At 41.6% G+C, this 21,629-nt stretch overlaps 4 protein-coding genes across 5 annotated transcripts; 2 read left to right on the top strand and 2 right to left on the bottom strand.

Annotated features, from left to right (window-relative positions):
- The first annotated feature begins 248 nt into the window (after nt 1-248).
- LOC121976388 (pentatricopeptide repeat-containing protein At1g55890, mitochondrial-like) lies at nt 249-1,728 on the top strand. The gene has a single exon (XM_042528528.1). The coding sequence runs from the start codon at nt 297-299 to the stop codon at nt 1,503-1,505; it is 1,209 nt and encodes a 402-aa protein (XP_042384462.1). The 5' UTR covers nt 249-296; the 3' UTR covers nt 1,506-1,728.
- A 138-nt stretch (nt 1,729-1,866) lies between these two features.
- LOC121977911 (uncharacterized GPI-anchored protein At4g28100-like) lies at nt 1,867-3,689 on the bottom strand. The gene is made up of 2 exons (XM_042530314.1): nt 2,610-3,689; nt 1,867-2,367 (listed from the first exon to the last, which is right to left on the bottom strand). The coding sequence occupies exons 1-2, from the start codon at nt 3,183-3,185 to the stop codon at nt 2,005-2,007; spliced, it is 939 nt and encodes a 312-aa protein (XP_042386248.1). The 5' UTR covers nt 3,186-3,689; the 3' UTR covers nt 1,867-2,004.
- Nucleotides 3,690-4,475: 786 nt separating this feature from the next.
- LOC121976387 (mitochondrial pyruvate carrier 4-like) lies at nt 4,476-13,576 on the top strand. 2 transcript variants are annotated; one of them, XM_042528526.1, is made up of 7 exons: nt 4,476-4,615; nt 4,985-5,105; nt 5,490-5,570; nt 6,472-6,570; nt 6,680-6,732; nt 12,874-12,947; nt 13,286-13,576. In XM_042528526.1, the coding sequence occupies exons 3-7, from the start codon at nt 5,516-5,518 to the stop codon at nt 13,329-13,331; spliced, it is 327 nt and encodes a 108-aa protein (XP_042384460.1). In that variant the 5' UTR covers nt 4,476-4,615; nt 4,985-5,105; nt 5,490-5,515; the 3' UTR covers nt 13,332-13,576. The 2 variants fall into 2 exon arrangements, with proteins under 2 accessions (XP_042384460.1, XP_042384461.1); XM_042528527.1 differs by lacking the exon at nt 4,985-5,105.
- An 838-nt stretch (nt 13,577-14,414) lies between these two features.
- On the bottom strand, nt 14,415-20,839 carry LOC121976386 (microtubule-associated protein TORTIFOLIA1-like). Its single transcript, XM_042528524.1, has 6 exons — nt 19,918-20,839; nt 18,929-19,120; nt 18,575-18,668; nt 17,759-18,474; nt 14,936-15,817; nt 14,415-14,868 (listed from the first exon to the last, which is right to left on the bottom strand). Exons 1-6 carry the CDS (start codon nt 20,740-20,742, stop codon nt 14,674-14,676), a joined length of 2,904 nt encoding a protein of 967 aa, XP_042384458.1. The 5' UTR covers nt 20,743-20,839; the 3' UTR covers nt 14,415-14,673.
- Between the last annotated feature and the right edge of the window lie 790 nt (nt 20,840-21,629).

Here is a 21,629-nt window from a genome sequence, read left to right as displayed (position 1 = left end):
TTTTATATAATAATAATTTTAGTTAAATTAGGGTAGTTTGACTAGAATAGTTTTGACGAGTATAGAAGTAATTTTAATTGAGTAATTTTCACTAATATTAATTAAAAATTTTGAAGAGTATTTTTGGATGATGAATTAAAGTGAGATGGTTTTTGCCCATTTTTTCAAAAGTGTATATAAAGGCCCTTGTTCGTTATATCATTTATACAAATTGAGGTACCAAATTGCAAAAGCAAATGGTTCCATAAAACCCTCTTCTATCTTCGCCGCCGTTAGGGCAACCGAAGATTTCTAAAATGATGACCAATCGCATTCGCTGTCTCTTCCTCCTCCACCGCCGCCTCTCCTCCACCACTACTGCCATTGCTACCTCGTCGGTAGCTACCGATAAGACTAACCCTCCAACGCCCTCCTTGCCGCTCTCCATCACCATCAACATGCTCTTCAAGGAGCGCGACCCTGACAAGCTTGCCGCCGCCTTCATCGCCGCCGCCTCCTCCTCCTACCGCTTCCGCTGCAGCCACCGCATCTACGAGATCTCCGTCCGCCGCCTCGCCAAGTACGGCCGCCTCGACGCTGTGGAGGCCATCCTCGAGCACCACAAGAGTTTCTCCTCCGACCTCGCTCGCGAGGGCTTGGGCATCCGCCTCATATCCCTCTACGGAAAGGCCGGGATGCCCGCTCATGCAGCCGCCACGTTTCGGCAGCTCCCTGATCTGGGCTCCCCCCGCACCGTCAAGTCCTTCAACGCTCTCCTCACCGCCTACGCCCAAGCCGGCGACGTCAACGGCCTCGATGAGGCCTTCCGCGATATACCCGCCTCGATCACCCCTAATTACATCTCCTACAACATCCTCATCGGTGCTCTCTGTGCAAAGGGCGACCTTGAGGCGGCTATGCGCACGGTCGACGTAATGAACACGAACGCAATCTCCCCCGATCTGATCACCTGCAACATCCTTCTACACTCTTTCTACATCAACAAACCTTCTGAAGCGGACAAAATTTGGGCGATGATGCGAGAGAACAACATCGAACCCGATTCAAGGAGCTTCAACGGGAAGCTGCGTTGGCTGGTCGCCGAAAGAAGAACGCAAGAAGCCGTCGAGCTCGTAGACCAGATGAAGCGCAACGGACCGAAGCCCGATGCTTTCACCTTCAATGCCTTGCTCAAAGGCCATATCCAAGATGGGAACTTGGAGGAGGCGAAGAAGCTGTTCCTCGATTTCACAAAGAACGAGTGTTCACCGAATCATCAGACGTTTGAAATTCTTATCCCATACCTTTCCGAGGCCGGTGAGCTCGATTGGGCGGTGAGGTGCTGTTACGATGGCATGAGCAGGCGGTGCTATGTGAGAGCGTCATTTTTGCAGGGGGTGGTGGATGCGCTGGTGAAGAACTCGAGGGTGGAGGAGGCGAAGAAGCTGGTGGAGGCTGGCCGAAAGAACAACTACTCCAAGAATAGTCTCCAGATGCCCGAGTCTAGTCAGAGTTTGGTTGTATAATTAGAGATAAACCTCAAGCTATTGGATAATCTATCTCAAGTTATGATAATCAATCTTATTCAAATGTTACTCAGATATGATTCATTAAGATATGGGATGTTGCCTTAATTAAGATATGGGATGTGATATGGGATGTTATCACATGAGATATTGGATCAAAATTCTATCTGAGCATATTTCTCTCCTGCCATTTATACTAATTGTTAGTAGTTAATTAGATTTATCTTTTCTGTATTAATTTACGGATGAATTATCTCAAATTACATTATTTTTTTTTCTAATCTTGCCTTAGACTGATTTACCTCCTAGGACGAGTTGGTGTGGGCCCACTGATTGGTGGGGGGCTCCGAGTGAACCACCTCTTCCGACATTATTTTTTTTTTTTTTCTGAACAACAATCATATTGAACTCCTGATTTAGTTTAACAAAATCTCTTGCGTCTTATCAAAATGAGTCATCTTTAGAGAATTCACCGGCGGCATGAGTCGCCGGCTCCGGCCTAGAGAAAGGGTAGTCCAGCTAGGGCTATTGTCGTGGCGAAGGAAGTAAGTAAGAGGACGTCAACGGGCCGACCAGCAGAGAAGGTGGCGGCGGAGATAACGTCGTCTCCACCGAAGTGTTGGAGTTGGATGGAGTCGACGGCGAGCGGCATGTTGTCCAGGTCCCGGCTGCACCTTCCGCCGCTGGAGGCCGGGCGGGCTGTGTAGAGCATCGCCCGGAGGACGGCCGACACCGTGGGTATGTACGCCGTCTTGTTCCTCACCAGCAGCCACGTCAGGCCCATCAGCTCACAGTCGCGCGCGAACATCCTCGCCGCCCGTTCACCGCCGTCGCTGACGCCGCCGCCGTTCCCGTTCTGCACCTGCGCAGAAGTAATTGAAGCGTACTATGCTTTGTTGCATTAAACTAAGCGGAAAGGAAACGATTGCAGTATTCATAAATGAAGTTGGACAGGGAGATGACGAGGCCTGTTTTGTTCTGCTTCGGAACAGATCATTGATTAGCGAATCCAAAAATTAAGAAATGAGTAGAATTATGTAATCTAATCGAATAATTTCGAATTCGACATGATGGAGAATCGATCGTGCAAGGAAAAAATTGAACCTTGTCGAGGGAACGAAGACAGCGGGAGCAACCGGCGTACGACGCGTTCCGGCAATCCCGCCCCAGCCGCTGGACTGCAGCGGTTGGAATGGCGGAGGCGCTGCCGCTGAGATTGAACGCCGCTGGGCACCGGAGTGGGCCGATGTGGTGGAGGCGGATGCCGCAGAAGCAGAGCACGGTGTCGCAGGTGGCGTTGGGCTGCGGCAGCCGTATGCCGCGCTTCTCCAGAGCGCTCTGCAGCGACTTCACGCACTGCTGGTTGTCCTCCGGCATCATCGGCGCCCCGTCGTCGTCCTCCACCTGCTCCGCCGGAATCTCCAGCGCAGAGCGCGCGTGCGCGGCGAAGAGCCAGGCGGCCAGCACCGGGCAGCACCGGCTCCGGTCGAGCCCTCCACGGACGCAGGCGTCGCCCACCCCACCGAAGAGCTCGTTCGACAGATCCAACCGGCAGCCCCTCTGCCCACCGTTTCCCCTCAGAACGGGAGAGGCTGTCATATCTCCATCTCCGGCGTCCACCATTGCGGCGCCTACAACAAACGCAACAATGCACAACAAATCCACAGACCTCGCCTCCATTCTCCTTCCTCCTCTGCCTCTTCTACGAACCAAGAGACCGCAAGGCGTGATTTTTATAGCCAACAAACGACGAGCAGGTGGAAGAAATGTAGGAAAAAAGATGAGTAAAGCTCGATTTGTGGGCTGTCCTCGATTTAGACCATTCTTCCTTGTCTGGTTTCGCCATTTTGTTCTTCCTCCTTTATCCTTCTGCTTGCAAACTGCGACAGAACAGATGATGAACGGAAGAGCATCTCCCGGCAGAGAGTTTGGCGAACGGATCCATTTCTGACAGCGTCACGACGGCGAGCTCAGATCGAATCTTTGGGGTTTCTGGTCTTTTGCGCCGATCGATCAAAACACGAACTTGGCAAAAGGAGGCACAGAGATTTGACGGCCTTTCACGTGGAAGACGTTTGTTTCGGGCATCTCCATCCTCTTGTGGTCTTGTTCTTCAATATTCCACCGTGCTTGACTGCTTGGTGAAGGACAGGAGGAGGACGACAGAAGAGGGACAGGAGGAACCGCATAGTGTGGGGAATATAGGGACAAACCATGGGAATCTATTTCTTTAAAGTCGAACTAGATCGAACGGTTCAAATTGATAATTCGAATGAAACAATAGCAGCTTTGGGCTAGTTGAGCGTGGGCTTGACTAATTCGATACGCGTGCGAGATAAGAGGAGTAGATTGTCACATGCCTACTCCTAAGGGGTAGAAATAAATCGAACTGGCATAAAAAAATATTTCATTCGTATTTTAAATTATCGAATTTAATAATTTTTTTAGTAAAATTTAAATTCATAATGTTTTTATTCGATTGAGTTCATAAACTCTGATTAATTTTATACTATTTTAATTTAAATATATTTAAATTAAGATTCAAATAATAGGAATCAAATTTAAATTTAAGTCATTTTAAATGATAGATTCGACTTGAATTGAAATTTGAACCATCCAAATTGAATTGGTTTAGTTATTTTTATTTTTATTTTTTAAGAAAAAAGAAAATATTATTTGGCTGATAATTTATGCATTTAGTTTTTTAAGAAAAAGAGACCAGTCATTTTCTAAAGAAAAAAAATACATATTTTTCAGAAAATAAAAATAAAACCAAATATTTTCTAACTTAAATTCGAATATATAATTTTGAAATTCGAACTCAAATGTCTCTAGCCTATCAAATAAATTGAGCAGCCAAAAACAATTGAGATAGATCATGTGTAAAATTGAAGAATAGTAAACTTCGAGGGGCGAAGTGAACTGTGAAACCTGTTTATCATTTCCATATTTAATCGTGGCTTTTGGTTGGATAGCGTCAAAGCGGTCACCTCTCTCCGTTTTATATTAAGAAACGGACCAGCGGCGTCTTGCTTCCTCTTTTTGCCTTCTCCTTCTTCCATCGAATCGGGGAGGAAAGCAGATCTTTTGCTTCTCATTTTTTTTTTCAGGTATTAACTTTTGAATCCCTTGCGTAACAATCTTCTGTCTTGACAGGCGTTTTCAATCGTATTATTCCTCTTTTTTTTTTTTTATTGTTTTTTGGTTTCCGTTTCGGTCTTCGTTTTGATGCTACCAGATTCCGCCGGTCAAGGCCCTTTTTGATTTCTCAGCCATAGCAAATTGAGATTTATATTGTTATAAACTTGAATCCATTACAAGATTAGGATCGACTTTCTGGAAGAAATGGATCGATGGATGAAAAAAAAAAGCTTCTTTCATACAGTTAATTGTTTGTTGGATTGAAAGGAAGTTAAATTGTAAGTCACGAGGATGATAATGAAGAAATAGGTCAAGTGATAACCTCTTACTTGTTTCAGATATTTTCCCGTGTTATGGAGTCATGCGTATGACCTAATTTGAGGCAATAACAACCTCGATCTTGTCCCTTTGGTTGCTCTAAGCGAGATTCAGGAAAAGTAAAGCTGCAATCATAGAGCAGTGAGTTGTTTGACTAGTCTTGTTGCATCTTTATGTAGAAACTTGATTTTTCCTATTTCGAGGAAAACATTATAAATTTTAGAGGTGTTTGTTGTCATAATTTTTTTTTGTAGATTATTATTAACTACTTACAATGCTAAATCTTCAACTATTTTTTTTTCCTTTTAGCATTTGAGTTGGGAATTTCTATCTCTTTTTGGTGTTTTCCCCTTCTTTCCATAATTTTTCCCATTCAAGAATGATATATACCCATGGTCAAGTTTGCTGCCTTATTATCGATTGTCTCCTTGCTGGTCTAAAAAAAACTATTTTTCCTTGCAAGATAATAATTGGAATTTGGAAATCATCTTTATGTCATTCTGACGTTCCTTTACTTGATGGCAGAATCTAGGAAGAGCAGGAAGCATCTTATGGCTGCCTCAAAGATTCAAGCCTTATGGAATCACCCTGCAGGACCGAAAACTAGTTAGTTTTCATTTTCCTCTTGCCTGTTCTCTATATATATATTGTTCTCTAGATTTATAAACAGTTCTTTATTTTTGTTTTATCTCACTGCTTGATCCAGTAAATATAAGAATTGAATCCTCGATGATCATAGTAAATGGTTGGAATCTGGATAGTTTTGAGTTCTGATATTATAACTCAGTTGCCGGATATAATTCTAGCAGAAGAATTTCCAAAATTTAACCTAGGGATGCCAACAATTTTATCAGTATATTTGCATTCAAAATAGCCTGCTTACAAGTTCACCGGGACAACTAGTTTATTAGGTTTCGGAAACTAGAAATATGAAAAGTTACTCATGTCTGTGACAGGTACAAATAGCAGCATAAATGGGCATTTGAGTTTCAATTTCGTGTTGCTATTAAAGTTTAAAAAAAAAACTCAATTTGTTTGAAATAGTAGCATGTTGATTGGACATGTAGATATATGATTATGAACGTGGTGAAATCCACAGCACTTGGTGATATAGATATGAGAATGGACATGGCGACATCTTTCATAGTTCCATGTCTTTATGAATGTAAACCATTGGGGATCAAAACTGATCGGAATATTGCCATGCAAATGTTTATCTACATTAGATGTTTGTGAGATAACTGTCTGAATCAATAAAACCAAAGTAGGAATTGTAACATCTGGTCCCTCTCAATAATTAATGTTCTACTAACATATCGTGTCTGGTCTTCGCCTTTCTTTCCTCTTCAGAAAAAGAGAAAAAAAATGATATCATAAAAAAGTAATTTCTTATCCGCATTTCATTTTTGAAAGATCCAATAAAATACAGTAGATCTTCGTTTAATTCTTTGGTTATTATAATTTGTAGTATAAATTTGTCAGATCATTAATCTTATTCTCTTGTTAGTTCATTTCTGGGCTCCAACTTTTAAATGGGGCATTAGCATTGCCAACATTGCTGACTTCTCCAAGCCACCTGAAAAGATCTCTTATCCTCAGCAAGCCGGTATGTCTCAGGCACTTGACTAATTGTACTGTATTCAAACATGCATATCTTATCTTCGGTTCCATGGTTACATTGTAACATAGTCTTCTCAAATTTCGTTGGTGCTCAGCTGTTACTTGCACCGGTGTAATCTGGTCCAGATACAGTACAGTCATTACACCGGTATGACCTTTTGTATTATACTGCTGAAAACTTTTCCGTTTGTTTACGCTCTAGCTTGTCTATATCGCTATATTATAATTTCATTTCTGCATTAAATGTACATCTAATACAGCAAGATAGTGTCCATTCACATGTAAATGGTTGTGATGATTCTGGTCAATTCTAAAATGCACCTCTAGTTGAATACATCTTTTTCGCTCAACAAAATGTCATTGGCTTAGCATCAGTGAAAATCTGCTAATTGACGCATTTATTTCAATTATGAAAAGGGAAAAAAAATAATTTAGTGCCTAATTAGTTTGGGCAAGAATTAAAAGGGCGCTCCAAATTAAGTAAATAGGCGCTCCTCCCATGATTTTATTTCGAAAATACCCGTACGTCCAACATTGTTGTAGAAATTACCTGGTAGCTTCTTAAAATGAGTTTATGATTTGAGGTTTAGGATTTACACTAAGTAGTTGTTACGTGTAGAAGCTACTTAGTAATTGCTACAACATGTTTGGGGTGAGTTTATGGTTTAGGATTTAGGATTGTAGCAACTGTTTTAAAGTAATTTTGATGAAGTTTAAATAATTTGAAAAAATTAGCAAATAGTATTTTGATATAATAGTGTTCTGAGATCCTAAACCCTAAATTCACACTAAATACATTGTAGTTGCTACTGAGTAACTTTTACATGGTATAAATCCTAAATTCTAATTCTATAATTATAACAGTATTGGATTCTGAGGTATTTTCTGGATGGAATCATGGGAGGGGTACCCATTTGATTTTTTTTTTTTTTTTTTTTTTTTTTGGAAAAAGGGGCGCATTTTTGATGGCTTGTAAAATTTGGGATGCCCTTTGATTTTTGCCCAATTAATTTTACTGCATCCTATCTGAAAGTGGGGGAGATGGCACGTCGGTTAAGGGTGGCATTGAGGTGGCTTGTATGCTAACTCGGAGAAGACTCTGAGTTGAAAGGAGACGGTGCTAAGAGGTCCTAGAGCTAAGAGCTGCGAACCTGCGCACAACACAGACAGAGGTAACAGGAACGTTAGAGCGAGAACCGGAGAAGGGGAACAGTAGCCAGCGAAAAGTGGAGAAGACAATGGACAGTAGGCCAATAATATACATGCGCGAGTGTGCGAATGCGTATGCATTCATGCGCGTACCTGGCCAACGGATAGGACCTCCATTTTATACCGCCTCTCATAATCTCCGTATTAATAAGGCAGTAGAGAATGTCTGATATCCGAGTATGTCGGGTGGTGGAGCTTCTTATAGGCTGAGGAAGGCTCCATTGTATGCATATGTAATGACATATTCCCTAATAGGTTGTTACGATTCTTACAATGTTGTCTCCTAGAGAGAGTCCGATTGGTTCTGGGTCGACTGACTGTGGACTAAGAGTCATGCTAATGTGGGGAATTGCCCCAGATGTCCAACTGACACTAGGGTAAGGCGGATGTAAGCTAAGGGTCATGCCCATTAGTGGGAAGCTGAGCCCCGAAGGTCCGACCGACTCTGGGGCCGAGTAGATGTAAGTTGAGAGTCTTGCATTTGAAGAAGTTGGGAGTTGAGCCCTTAGGGTTCGACCGGCCTTTGAGTCGACCGAGTTTATGTTGAGGATTCAAAATCCGTTTAGATAGTATGTCTGGTCAGAATTTATGTCGGGGGGTTTATTTTGCACTCGGCCGCTATACTTGAATATAGAGTTCGGTTTAGCCGAGCGATGTGCCTAGCGTGTCCGAGCTCTCGGCGATGACACTGGACTTATTTCGGCATGAAATCGATATGACCCGAGAGTTGACCCCTTCTTGACTTTGATTGTCACATCAGCCAACTTTCTTAAGGTCAAACCCAACTTCGGGGGTCCTACCTTACTCGCTGTATCACTAGCCTCCCCTTCAAGTCTAGTCGACGGAGGTTGCAAGCTCGATTGACTAGACACTTATGTTTTTTAGTGTTATTGGCTTGGACGTTTGGTCGTATTTCTGTCGTTCGAGTTTTATGCTAGGAGTATTTCCCATTTGAATAGTTCGCAGTTGTGGTAAGAGTTGAGAACAGACGTGAGAGCAAGCCCGCTTATAACTTGGCTGAGCGACACGAGAGTTTGAAACTTGGGTGCAAGGGCAAGCTCGCTTATAACTCGGTTAGTCGGCGCAAGAGTCTAGGACTTGGGCACAAGAGCAGGCTCACTTATAACTCGACCGAGCGGCATGAGAGTTTGGGGCAAGCGCGAGGGCAGAGTCGCTTATAACTCACCGAGCGGCACGAGAGTCTGGGATAGAGTCGAGAGCATGCTCGCTTATAACTCGACCGAGCGGCACGAGAGTCTGGAACACAGGTGCGAGGGCAGGCTCGCTTATAACTCAGCCGGTCGGTACAAGAGTCTGGGACTTGCGTGCGAGAGCAGGCTCGCTTATAAGTCGGTCGAGCGGCATGAGAGTCTGGGACAGGCGCGAGAGTAGACTCACTTATAACTCGGCCTAGCGGCACGAGAGTCTGGAACACAAGCGCGAGGGCAGGCTCGCTTTTAACCCAGTCGGACGACACGATAGTTTGGAAGACACGGTGTATGACTCGAATGCCTTGAAGAGCTGAGGAGGTAGGGTGTATAACCCGAATGCCTTGGAGAGTGGAGACGGTGTATGACCTAAATGTCTTGGAACATCGGCGCGAGAGCGTGTTCGCTTATAACTCGGCTAGTTAGCCCGAGAGTCTGGGGCAGGCGCGAGGGCAGACTTGCTTATAACTCGATCGATCAGTACGAGAGTTTGGGACAAGCACGAGAGCAGACTCGCTTATAACTCGACCAATCGGCACGTGAGTCTGGAGGCACGGTGTATGACCCGAATGCCTTGGAGAGTGGAAGCACAGTATATGACCTAAATGCCTTCGAACATGGGCGCGAGGTCATGTTCGCTTATAACTCGGTCGGTTGGCATGAGAATCTGGGACAGGCGTGAGTGCAAGTTTGCTTATAACTCGGTCGGTCAGCACGAGAGTCTAGAACAGGCGCGAGAGTAAGCTCACTTATAACTCAATCGATCGGCACGAGAGTCTAGAGGCACAGTGTATGCCACGAATGCCTTGGAGAGTGGAGGCACAGTGTACCACCTGAATACCTTGGAACATGAGCACGAGGGCATTGTCGTTTATAACTCGGTCGGTCGGCACGAGTCTGGGACAAGTGCGAGAGCAGACTTGCTTATAACTCAATCAGTCGGCACGAGAGTCTGAGATTTCTGTATTGCTAAAAATAGGGATATATTTTGAACTTTAAAATATAAAATCCTAATTTTAGACTTATCTGTCAAACTAGTCTGAGCAGATCCTCTCAAGCTACCGTGCGAGGATGGATGAACCGCTCGATGTGGCCAAGCTGCCAATTGAATTTGCCACTCAGCTTTTAATTGTCAATCGGCTCCTACTTGAGATTCCGATCAAACTTTATGTGCAAATGCCGATTGGATGTCTGATCTGAGCATCTGCTAGGCCCTCCCTACTATGTTCTTGAAGGAGATCGTTGGAAGGAGAGCGAGGATGATCCTTTATTTACTTCTCCTAACTCGATCATTCGACGGAGCCTTTTAGCATATTGATGGCATTCACTTGTAGCATGATGAGGAGATTGATGATAGTCACAAAAATGTCTGTGCCTTTTAGGCAGTGACCGCATTGCTCTTTCTTCTAGGATTAGTAGAAGATTCGGGCAAGAGTTTCTGGGACTTTTCGGAGGTGGTGGGTGATTTTCGATCGACTTGACCGATCGAAGCTGAGACAATCACCTCTTTCCGGGCAGCCTAGGCTTCTTCTATATTAACGTATTTGATCGCTTTCCCTAGCAAATCATCGAAGTCCTTGGAGGCTTTCTGACGAAGGTTCGGAAAAATTCTCCTTTTAAAAGGCCTTAGGAAAAAATGCTTATTAATATCTCGGAAGTGGCTGACGGAAGATCTAGCGTCACTTGGTTGAATTGCCTGATGTATAGTCGCAGGGATTTTTTGGCCCCTTGCTTGAGCGTGAACAGACTCGTGCTGGTCTTTTGATACCTCCTGCTACTGGCAAAGTGATGCAGGAATGCTTTGCGAAAATCTTTGAAGCAGCAAATAGACTCAGCCAGGAGGCGGCTGAACCATCTTTGTGCCGAGCCAGAAAGGGTGATAAGGAACACTTGGCACTTAACTCCATATAGAGGATGGATACGTTCTCGAATTTGAGTATATGGTCCTTTGGGTCGGCCGCTCCTCCATACACTCCTATGGCTAATGGTTGGAAATGACTCGGCAACTTATCTCCCAAAATTTCTTGGGAAAATGACATTTATCTGCTCAGGGAAGCTACTAGCCATCGGAGCTTTCCCCCTTCGGATGTCTTGAGTGGATGCATTTTTTGAAGATTATCCTTGGGGCCTCTCCGCTTGACCCACACCCTCAAAAGGCGTATAGAACATGGCCCGGTGGTATGCTATCAAAGACGAGGGCATGTGCGGAAGACTGATCAGCTGTGCAAGTGCTCGTCTAAAGCCAGCCATTGGTGGAGGAACCGGTCGGAACATTTTACTTAGGTCGCTCGTTCGGTTTGAGGGCTCGTTATCGATGCAGTGAAGTCATTCGTCAAAGGACCCCTAGATGTTGCTTGTTGTTGCTGCTGCAGTAACTTTTGTGCTCAGGCTGTTATTAACAGCTCTAAGTCTTCTTGTGATAAGGTAACGGTGGTGAGTCTTCCCGTCTTTTCCATCTCCGTGTTTCATATTTAGGCAAAATTCCCACATACAGCACCAAATTTGATCTTGTCTGAAAGCGAGGGAAATGGTGCGCCGACTAGGGGTAGCATCGAGGTGGCTTGTATACTGACTGAGAGAAGACACTGAGCTGGAAGGAGACGACATTAAGTGGTCTTGGAGCTAAGAGTTGCGGACCTGCGCACACGGGAACGTTAGAGCGAGAACCAAGGAAGAGGTCCCTGACGCAGGCACTCCGACGCTCAAGTCAGAATAGTAGCCCAAGGAAAAGTGGAGAAGACGATGAACAGTAGAACAATAATATAAATGCGCGAGTGTGTGGATGCGCATGCATTCATGCACGTTGCTAGCCAACGAAGTGGATTCCCTTTTATACCGCCTCTCATAATCTCCGTATTAATGAGGCGACAGAGAATGTCGTGTTAAGAGTATGTTGGGTGTTGGAATATGTATGATCGCCTTCTATAGGCAGAGGAAGGCTCCATTACATACATAGAGTAATGACATATTTCTTGACAAGTTGTTATGATTCTCTGACAATAATGTCTTCTAGAAAGAGTCACCGGCTTTGGGTCGATCGGTTGTAGACTAGGAGTCATGTTCATGTGGGAAAATGGGCCCAAATGTCCGATCGGCACTAGGGTCGGGCGGATGTAAGTTAAGGATCGTGCCCATGAGTGGGAAGCTAAGCCCTAGAAGTCCGACCTGTTCGGGGACCGGGCGGATATAAGTTGAGAGTCTTGCATTTGGTGAAGTGGGGAGCTAAGACCTTAAGTTCCGTTCGGCCTTTGAGCCGACTGGGTTTATACTGGGGATTCGGAATCCTCTTGGACAGTATGTCCGGTAGGACTTTATATCGGGGGTTTATTTTGCACTTTGCTGCTATACTTGAATATAGAGTTTGGTTCAACCGAGCGATGTACCTAGCGTGTCCGACCGACCTTTTGGTCCAATCTAGAGCACTCGGTCGGACACGCTAGCGATGTACCTAGCGTGTCCGACCGACCTTTTGGTCCAATCTAGAGCACTCGGCGGTGACATTGGGCTTATTTCGGCATGTCATCAATATGATTCGAGAGTTCACCACTTCTTGACTTTGATCGCCACATCAGCCGACTTAACATAGAACCCAACTTCGAGGGTCCTACCTTACTCGTCGTATCATTAAGGAAATTACTTCTTGACAACATCTATTTATTATCAAACACAAAACACGTAATTCTATCATATGCATGATCTATCATTGTTTCACAAGGAACAATTTACTGAGTTTGAGTTGATTGGTCGATTAACTTGTGATTTTCTCCCATGGCAACATTGTCTGCAACCTTAAAAATAATACAAATTGTTACATCGATTTCATTTGGGGAAAAAAACTAGTGCTGATCTATGTTTTTTGCTTGAGACTGCAGAAGAACTGGAACCTGTTTAGTGTAAATGTGGCAATGGCTGGAACTGGCCTTTATCAATTGTCTCGCAAAATCAGGTACACTAACATATTTCTCCCTCTCCTTTTTTTTTCCTTAACCACAAGATGTCTCACACCACATTGAGACTATTTCTTATACAGGCCAGAGCGACACTGTTAGATTCCTCATATAGATTCCCCCACGCTCTTTTGGATCTAGCTCGTCTACCACTATACCAACCAACCGTTACTTGTGTTAACATTGTTCTCTAGTAGGAAAGAAAGAGCACATTTAACATATTTTTCTTAGCTGCTTAATTTATCTCGGCTAGCTTCAGTATTAAGTCGATATAATTCTAGTTTTATCTAGTTTATCCTTGTCTGAATCAGATTTTTTTTTTTTTTTGACATTTCAGGCAAGATTACTTCTCTGGGGAAGAAAAGGAACCTCTCAAGGAATGAAGATATTATGATCAGAAGATTTTCTTTGCTATTACAGCAATTAACTGACAGTTCAATGTTTCATCGGAGATCTGTAATCGAAATATGCTTTAGCTCTCAAGTCTTTCCACATAAATGTGTTTGGAGGAACTCTCTTGAATAAGGTCATTTTCGAATACTTTAAGGATTCATGAAAAACAGTATGTCTCAAACTTTTCAATGTTTGATTTCACTTCTTCATGTTAAGGGTAATTCAATATAACCAACCACCCAAGTTCTTGAAACATTAGAAACTATAGATAATAATATTGGACTCATATCGAGTTTGGTAACTGTTGGTTATATGTTGGGACTGCGAATGCTTGTAGACGATAATGATGTTTATTTCTATTGCTTTGTCTAAAAGCAAAAACAAGGTTAGGGTTTAAAGTACAATTTAATTAAAATCCTATATATACTCCATGATAGTGGGATGTTATAAAAATGAATCTTTCATAATTTTAATGAGGGACTCCTTTTTGATAATATATAGTTAGGTTTTTTTAATTTTTTGCTAAAATAAAATAAAATAAGTAGAAAATTAAAGATTGAAAAAAAAAAGATTAATGAAATAGTATTCAATTGGTAATCTAATATTTGAAATATTCTTTTTTGCTCTACCTTGAAATGATTTCAAATGGAATAGGTAAAAAAGACTCCCCTTAATTTTAATTCAATGTGGGCATAGATGTTTATACAAATCCATAATGTGCAATCTCCTCTTATACTGATCCAAAAGGTGATAAATGCTAACAAGGCTCATGTGACAAAAGGTGAAATCGCTCGCCCCTAGCGCCCTCGCCACACCCGACCCAAGGTCATCACGAGAGAAATAAATCACATCCTAATCGAGCATTCAGAATCCAACATAGAATAGAGTTGAATGAGCTTGACAGTATTTATCCCGTCAATGGAAGACTCAGATGAGAATACATAACTACATTGTCATTTCAATTGCATTTATAGCATCTGCAATCTTTCTTGTGAATCTATTTGTACTGAATGTGATTTTGTATATCCAACTCGAGTTCCATAACCTTTACTTCGAATTCAAATAATAAGGAATTCAAAACAAAATTAATAAATTCACATATTAGAGAATATATTTGCTTTGCTGTTTGAACATAAAAGTGTAGGAACTCGGCAAAAAAAAAAAACACTAGCACAATCATCATCCTACGAAAAGTTGTTGCTTATGTGCAATAGAAGGCTACATTTCTCTTTCAGATTCAATCACATATTTAACATGATTGTACTTAACCAAACTGGCCAGGACTTGGAAGAAAGATTTGTTGATCACGTTGAGATACTGCTTTTGCATGCTCTACTTGATGAGCTGTTGCAAGTTGAGACCCCAGGCAGAAGCCAAATGCGTCATTAGTTGATCTGGTGATGCCCCTTCCCAGTCCTCTGGTGGTTCTAGAGCAGAAGCTTCATGGAGATTCAACAAGATCTCTCTCTTCCAGTCGAGAGGAATGTTGAGGAAGTCAGCTCCGTTCTCGACAAGGAGGTCCAGTAACTGCAACTTAAACAAAGAATTGTTAACTATGTGGAGCTGATGTAATAGATGTGTTGAATACCAATACCTGTTGGAGCCAGCTTAAAGCAATATCGAACAAGGTTTCTTCTGTTATAAACTGCCCGATTGCGTGCAAGACTTCAATCGCAATTTCACCACAGAGCTGATCAAAAACTGGACCAGATTTATCCATCAGCTTTACAAGTAGCAAGGCATCGTCGGTAGACAAAATCTCTGCATAAGCTGAATCGACATCACCAGCATGGAGTGAATCCATAGCTTGAGTCCAAGATGCCCAAAGTGGACCTTTGTCTGGCCCCGGATTTTCATCGGTTAAAGCCTCAGCCTCTAGTTCCGGAACAGCTACTCTTGCTACAGTTCTAGAAGTTCCGTTGTCTTCTCCAGCTACCCGTATAGCTTCTAAAGTAGCCTCATCCTTTGAAGCTTGCCAAACACTTCTTGCCGAAGGCCCTTCGCCGAGCCTAAATGGCCCAGATCCCTTTTCCCAACCCCGCCTGCCACTGAATTGATTCGTCTCATGATCAGTTCTCGGTACCCGATTATCCCCCGGAGCAGTACCATAACCTCTTCTAGAGTTCATAGGACCATTTCGCGGCTGACCATATGAATCCCATGCTTCAGATTCTGACCTCCATGAGAAACTTCTTCCCTTCATTCCAGAAGCAACATTGTCCGATTGATAAAACCGTTCGGAGAAAGGAAGGCGCCCCTCACCAGCCCTGCCAAACTTTGAGCTGGAAAAATCATACAGACCATTGAACTTGCCCAATGACCTACCCGGAGACCTGTCAAACCCATGCATCATGTTTCCCCCTCTTTTTCCAGATGAGAATGTCAAATCACGAGCCATTTCTTCGACAACTCGCTCGAGACCTCTGACTCGATTTTCCAGAGTTACCATGCTATCATGGGAGCCTCCCATAAAGTCCTGCATTAAAGAAGATATGCATGAGAAGTGGGTGATCTCAAAGACAAGCAAATACAACAGTATGACTGTAGGACCCCTACTAAAGTCGGTGGTCCTTGTATAGTTTTATCTGGATCTTATATGGTTTAAATAACCAAAATAGTATACAGGCTTGTAAAGTGCAAATTAAACAACCAATTAAGCCGACGATATGCAAAAAGAGACAGAGAAAATCGTTCATAGGAGTGTAGATGCCAAGATTACTTCAAGACATTGAGCCTAAAATTCAGTCGTCACACAGGAATTCAATGGAAGCTTGAGAATCAGAAACCAGCCAAAAATACCAACTTGTGTATCAGCATATTTGGTCCTTCCAATGTCAAAGAAATAAAGTAGTAAAAAAATTACAAACTAAAAGTAGATTGAACAGAGTTAATTAGTATTTGGAGTTCACAGGAGAATAGACGAGCTATATTTTTTCCGAAGCAGCATGACAAAATTGTAGGAAAAGATCCATCTTGTAGATCTCACCTTGGAGTATTGTGGCACAATTAAGGAACAATCGAGGCATCATCAGAAAATTACACAGCTGAAAGAACTATGTCAGACTAAAAGATATAGCCTCTGATTCACGGGAAGCAACAATACCATATCACAAGCTACGCAATTAAGTGAAGAAATTTCAGTCATATTTAAAGATGAGAAAAAAAATTGATAAACATTATCCCTAATGAAAAAACAATCATAATTGTTTGCAAGAAGAAAGATATCAGCATATGCAGTATCCATGGTAAATTGCTCTTATAGTCAATCAACTTAAAAGGAGAGTGATCTTGTGAGTTAATATATCAGTGATGAAAAGATTAGCCTAGTATCAAAGGTACTAAACTAATGCCATGCCCTGGGCTCTTTTAGGAGTTGATATGAGGTGAGCTTACCTAGGTGAAAGGTAATAAATGGCACTAACTTGTAACTTTTCTATGTTTGCCTGCACTGTTGTATGAATGAGTTGGTATGTTCTCCATGGTCTATAGCAAAAGCAAGAAAAAAGGGAAAAAAAAGTTTGAACAACGACTCCAAACTTTTCCTAGATGCAGATGATAATTGTGTTCTTTGGATAATTTAAATTTATAATATCATATACCTGAATGCTGGTGATAGTGATATTGATACTTTGACTAATAATATAATATATTAGAATAAACTTTGATTAAATTGAATTTTTATAGATTAATTTACTTACTGGCATATGATCTTAAATTTACACTAGTGCAGTATACATTTTATTTTTTTCAGGATGATTTTTTATTTAATTACTAATAGATGAATTGATGTGTTAACTTAGTGTGAATTTGTGCTATATGAAGTGTCGTCATATTTAAACATGCATAAATCATCATCTCCTCTTAAAGCGGCGGTGTATGTAATAACTGCTTTGATTGGTTACATGAACTTTATTACTCTATGTAATACTATCACTCTTATTCCATGTGTAGATACCATCTATTAATCATTTTTGAATATGCACATACCATGTTAACCTATTTTCTCTTATTTTCAACTATTGAAGTTGCCCATATCACCCTAAAATAATAGGATTTTTTTACTTTATCCTTTCTAGTAAGTTCACACATCCATCTTAGCATTCTCAACGCTGTCATATCACCTTTTCAGGATAAATTTTGATATTTAGACAATATATGCCTCGCCTCTCTTAGGTGCAGGCATGGACCTTGACCCTAAACCCTACGACCACTTAGTGAGTAGTTGTACCTAGCACCCTTAAAAACACTGCAACTGATACTCAAAGAATATGCACTTGACAACCTGCCAAAAGAAATCAACAAAAATTGAATGGTTCTGTAAGACATTTGTGTATGCATTGACAGAAGGAAAAATATTTAATCGCATCTCAGACAAAGAAGCAAGGTAAAGAATAACATAGTTTATCAGCAGACAAACCTGTAACATATTCATAAGACTTGATTGTTGCCTCTCTAATTGGGTAAGCTGCCTCTGTATTGCAGACCAATTTGATTTGTTGCCCATAAAGGATCCTTCAGCATGCACATCAGGTCTTGTAACATTAACACGGCCAAGAGAGGGATCCCCAACAACTTCTGATCTATCAACATCAGAGATAGGTCTTGCTTTGGATTCTTTTTCTATGAATCCTCTTTGATCTGTCCCAGTGTCTTGAGTAAGATCGAGCAGGTCTTGCAACTTATTGTGATCCCTTATACGTTTCACTGAATTCTGATAATTTAAATTGTTATGTGCATTAATGTCACCTGATTCCTGAAACATTGCTCCAGTGCCATTAGACGTTCCCATTGGATTAATATAAGTTGCTTTTGACCTGTCTTCATTATGCGAATCAGAAGATTGTAAGAACTTACGAGGCACCACTACTTCTACTGGAAAGTCATTTTGACTCCTTTTCTCGAGCTTTTGGAAGAATTCTGGGTTCAATTCTTTATCACTTAAAGATGGTGCCTTTTTCTTCAACATTACCACTGCTTTCTCTGGTATGTTAGTACCTTTTCCCTTGGATATAGAATCGTTTTCAGTTGGTGGAGAACCAGCAGATGTGCTTTTGGATTCTGATTCTTTTCTAGGGCTGGACCTTTTATGATACGTTGTCTCGTCTTTAGCAGATACATCAGGATTTCTAGAATCTGCAGTAATGTTCACCACCAAAAAGTACAACTAGTGTCATAAGGTAAGGGAATTTAATAAATATGGCGGTGTCAAAAAGTTGAAGTTCAATACGCATGCCTTTTGCATCTCCTGAAACTACATTCTCAATTTGTCCTGCGATATTCGTCCATGCCTGTAATGCCTCCGTCATACTATCTCTGACTGGTTTTACCTGAAAGATGAACCAATGTATTGGCAAACCTAGCAAAAGAAGCAATATAATCTTTGACAATTTGTTGTTAGAGATCATGTTGAGTTGACTCTGTTAGATTGGGTATGTGCCTCATCAGACGCATAAACAATGATAATAGCATCAAAGCATGAATATTTGACTTGAAGATCATGTTTCGATACTTTGTTTACCTAAATATTTGTGTGTTATGCCAGAGGCAGGCAAAAATAATCAAATTTGAATGAACTAAGAGAAATAACCTTATCAAAACGGCAAGCCTCAAGAACAGCTATCGTTGCTGGAGTCCCATCGGAAATCAAATGGCTCGAGTGCGAGGCTATAACACACAGACAGTCAGCAGCAGCTTTACGGGTAGCCCAATCACTACTCTCAAGACATTCACAAACACTTTGCAGCACTTGTTGCATGCTCTGCATACTAATTGCCCCAACCTGAGAAAAACATTGATTAGATATTCCTTTCAAGATTTTAAACTCAAGCCTCTCGGTCGGATGTACAAAGTGAAAGTTATGACTTTTGTCTGACCAAAATGTTATACTTTTTCATTATGTAATGAAGAAAAAAGAAGTTGATACAATTCAGACACTATCAACCAGTGTCAGTCAATTAGATATTTACACAAAGTCATAGCAAACTATATACTTAGAGCTCAGGCAAAAGATTTCTACCGGCATATTCAAATAGCCAAACCCATAATCTTATAGATAAGAACACATATCACTCACTTTAATATACATCAATATGCACTAAAAAATTATATATGATTATCCGAATCTCCATACTGTAAAATATAAGTAACTACACAAGCAGCAGGATTGAACAACACCTTATTGGAAAAAAAAAAGGGAAAACTAACAGAAACAACAGAGCAATGTGCATAAGCTTAAATAAAAACCCACTCACACTACTCTTACCTACAAAGAAGATTTCTCCATATACAACTAATTAGGATTTAATTGAGAAACTATTTTACTATAATAGCTGATATAAGCTTCTGTCATCTACTAAGCTAAACGCTGAGAAACATTGTAGGTTCTGTTAGCTAAAAGGAAGAAAACTAAAAGATGAAAGTTTATCTCATGGATTTGATCTCCATTTTGGATGTTATAGTGATGATTCTTCTCCAATTAAATGAGATTATTAGGCTTATGGAGAGTGATGCCTTGTAAAACAAAACACTCAACAAGAATGTGTTCTGCCGACAAACCAGAACAGTCCAAAGACTGACCTTGGCCAAGCTAGAGAGAACTGAAAGCAAGGCTCCCTTTGCTAGAAAGCTTTGACTACCAAGAAGCTTACAGATCCTAGGGCACAACCTCTGAAACATCGCCCCGCCTGCCGACGCAATCATTCCCTCCTCTTCCCCCTCCCCACCAGCACAGCGGGCACACTCGACCACCTTCGCGAGGCACATTGCCGCCCCTCCCTGTACCGCCTTGTTCTGTTCCCCCATTGCTTCGATTAGAGGTTTTACGAACAGCGTCACCACGGGAGACGACCCACCAGTGGCACCAGCGGCGTCCTCCTGCGCAGCCGTCGCCAACAGGGGCCGGAGGTAGAGATCGGCGAGCGAGCCGGCAGCATCACGGCACGCGTCCCGGACGGAGGAGTCGGAAGCCGGATCCTTCACTCGGCGAGCAATGTGGGCAATGATCTTCGGCAGGTGGGCAGACGCCGCGTCGGTGTGGGCGGCGCAAAGGAATGCCAGGAGGCGTAGCGTCTCGCGGCGGGCGATGAGGAAAGATGCGTTCTTCGAGCCGGCGGGATCTTGCAGGCCATGCGAAGGGAAGGAGGAGTCGTGAACGAGGGCATTGAGCACCATCGGCACGCCGTCGGCGGAGAGGCCGCGGATCATCTTCTCAAGGTCCTCCACGGCGATCTGGTAGGTGTCGCGGTCAGAGAGCTTGGCGAGCGCCGCCAGGATCCGGGACTTGAGTTCTACCATTGCGAGATGGGAGGAGAGGGAAGAGGAAGGTTGAGTTTTGGAGGAAATGGAGCTGTTTAGGTTTGTGGAAGCGGACTTGGAGAGCTTCGAGGGTTTGGATGCGGCCATTGGAGGCCAAAGATTGGATCTTGAAGAAGTGAACGAGAAGAAGAGGAGGAGATCTACAAATGTGGATTTGGACTTTTGCAGGATTTAGAAGAAAAGAAATAGTGAAGGGCTGAAGGCCAGTGTATAGATATAAAAATATAAGTAAAACCTTAATTTTAATAATTAGATATCTTCTTGACATCTATTTACTCTTGTAATTTTGTTATTATAATTTAAATATTTTTAATTAAAAAAATATTTCGGTGCACGAAATTCGTTAGCACGGAGTGTCAAGAAGGGTGAATCCAGATCTATTTTTATCTGACAATTTTAACGTCATGTTTTTTCCACGAACTCATGATTTGGTAATAATTTTACCCTTATACATTTCCCTTATAATTTAAATACTTTTAATTAAAATTAGTAAATAATAAATAAATAAGTTTTATATATAATATTTTTGAGAATATATTATTGACTAATTTTTTTAAACTATTTTAATAATTAAAGATGTCTTTTTCATTTCGCTATTTAATTTTTCATCTTATTTTTTAAATTATGTTTTTTTATTTCCTTATAGCCCATTAAGATTTTTTTTTTCAGAAATATCATTCAAATTTTTAAATGATCAAAATGTTAATATTCTTACCATTTTATCCTAAACTTAACTTTTTTTTAATGTAAATATTCAACTTTTTAAACTGATTAATTCGGAATGTCACCGATCTAATTCTATAATAATTTTTCATCAACTTTTTTAGATAAATCTAAAAGTACTCATAGAGATAGAGTCATACCTGTGTTTGACGGAGACTGAAAGGTATACTAAAAAGTACCCTTTTATTGTGATAAATAATGATAAAATTCAATTTACAAATAATATATATACTAAATACATAACTAAACTA

This window comes from Zingiber officinale, chromosome 4B (assembly GCF_018446385.1).
Source record: "Zingiber officinale cultivar Zhangliang chromosome 4B, Zo_v1.1, whole genome shotgun sequence".
In the NCBI taxonomy this organism is placed as follows: domain Eukaryota; kingdom Viridiplantae; phylum Streptophyta; class Magnoliopsida; order Zingiberales; family Zingiberaceae; genus Zingiber; species Zingiber officinale.
Note: the sequence above shows the minus strand (reverse complement) of the source record. Positions and strands in the feature narration are given on the sequence as shown.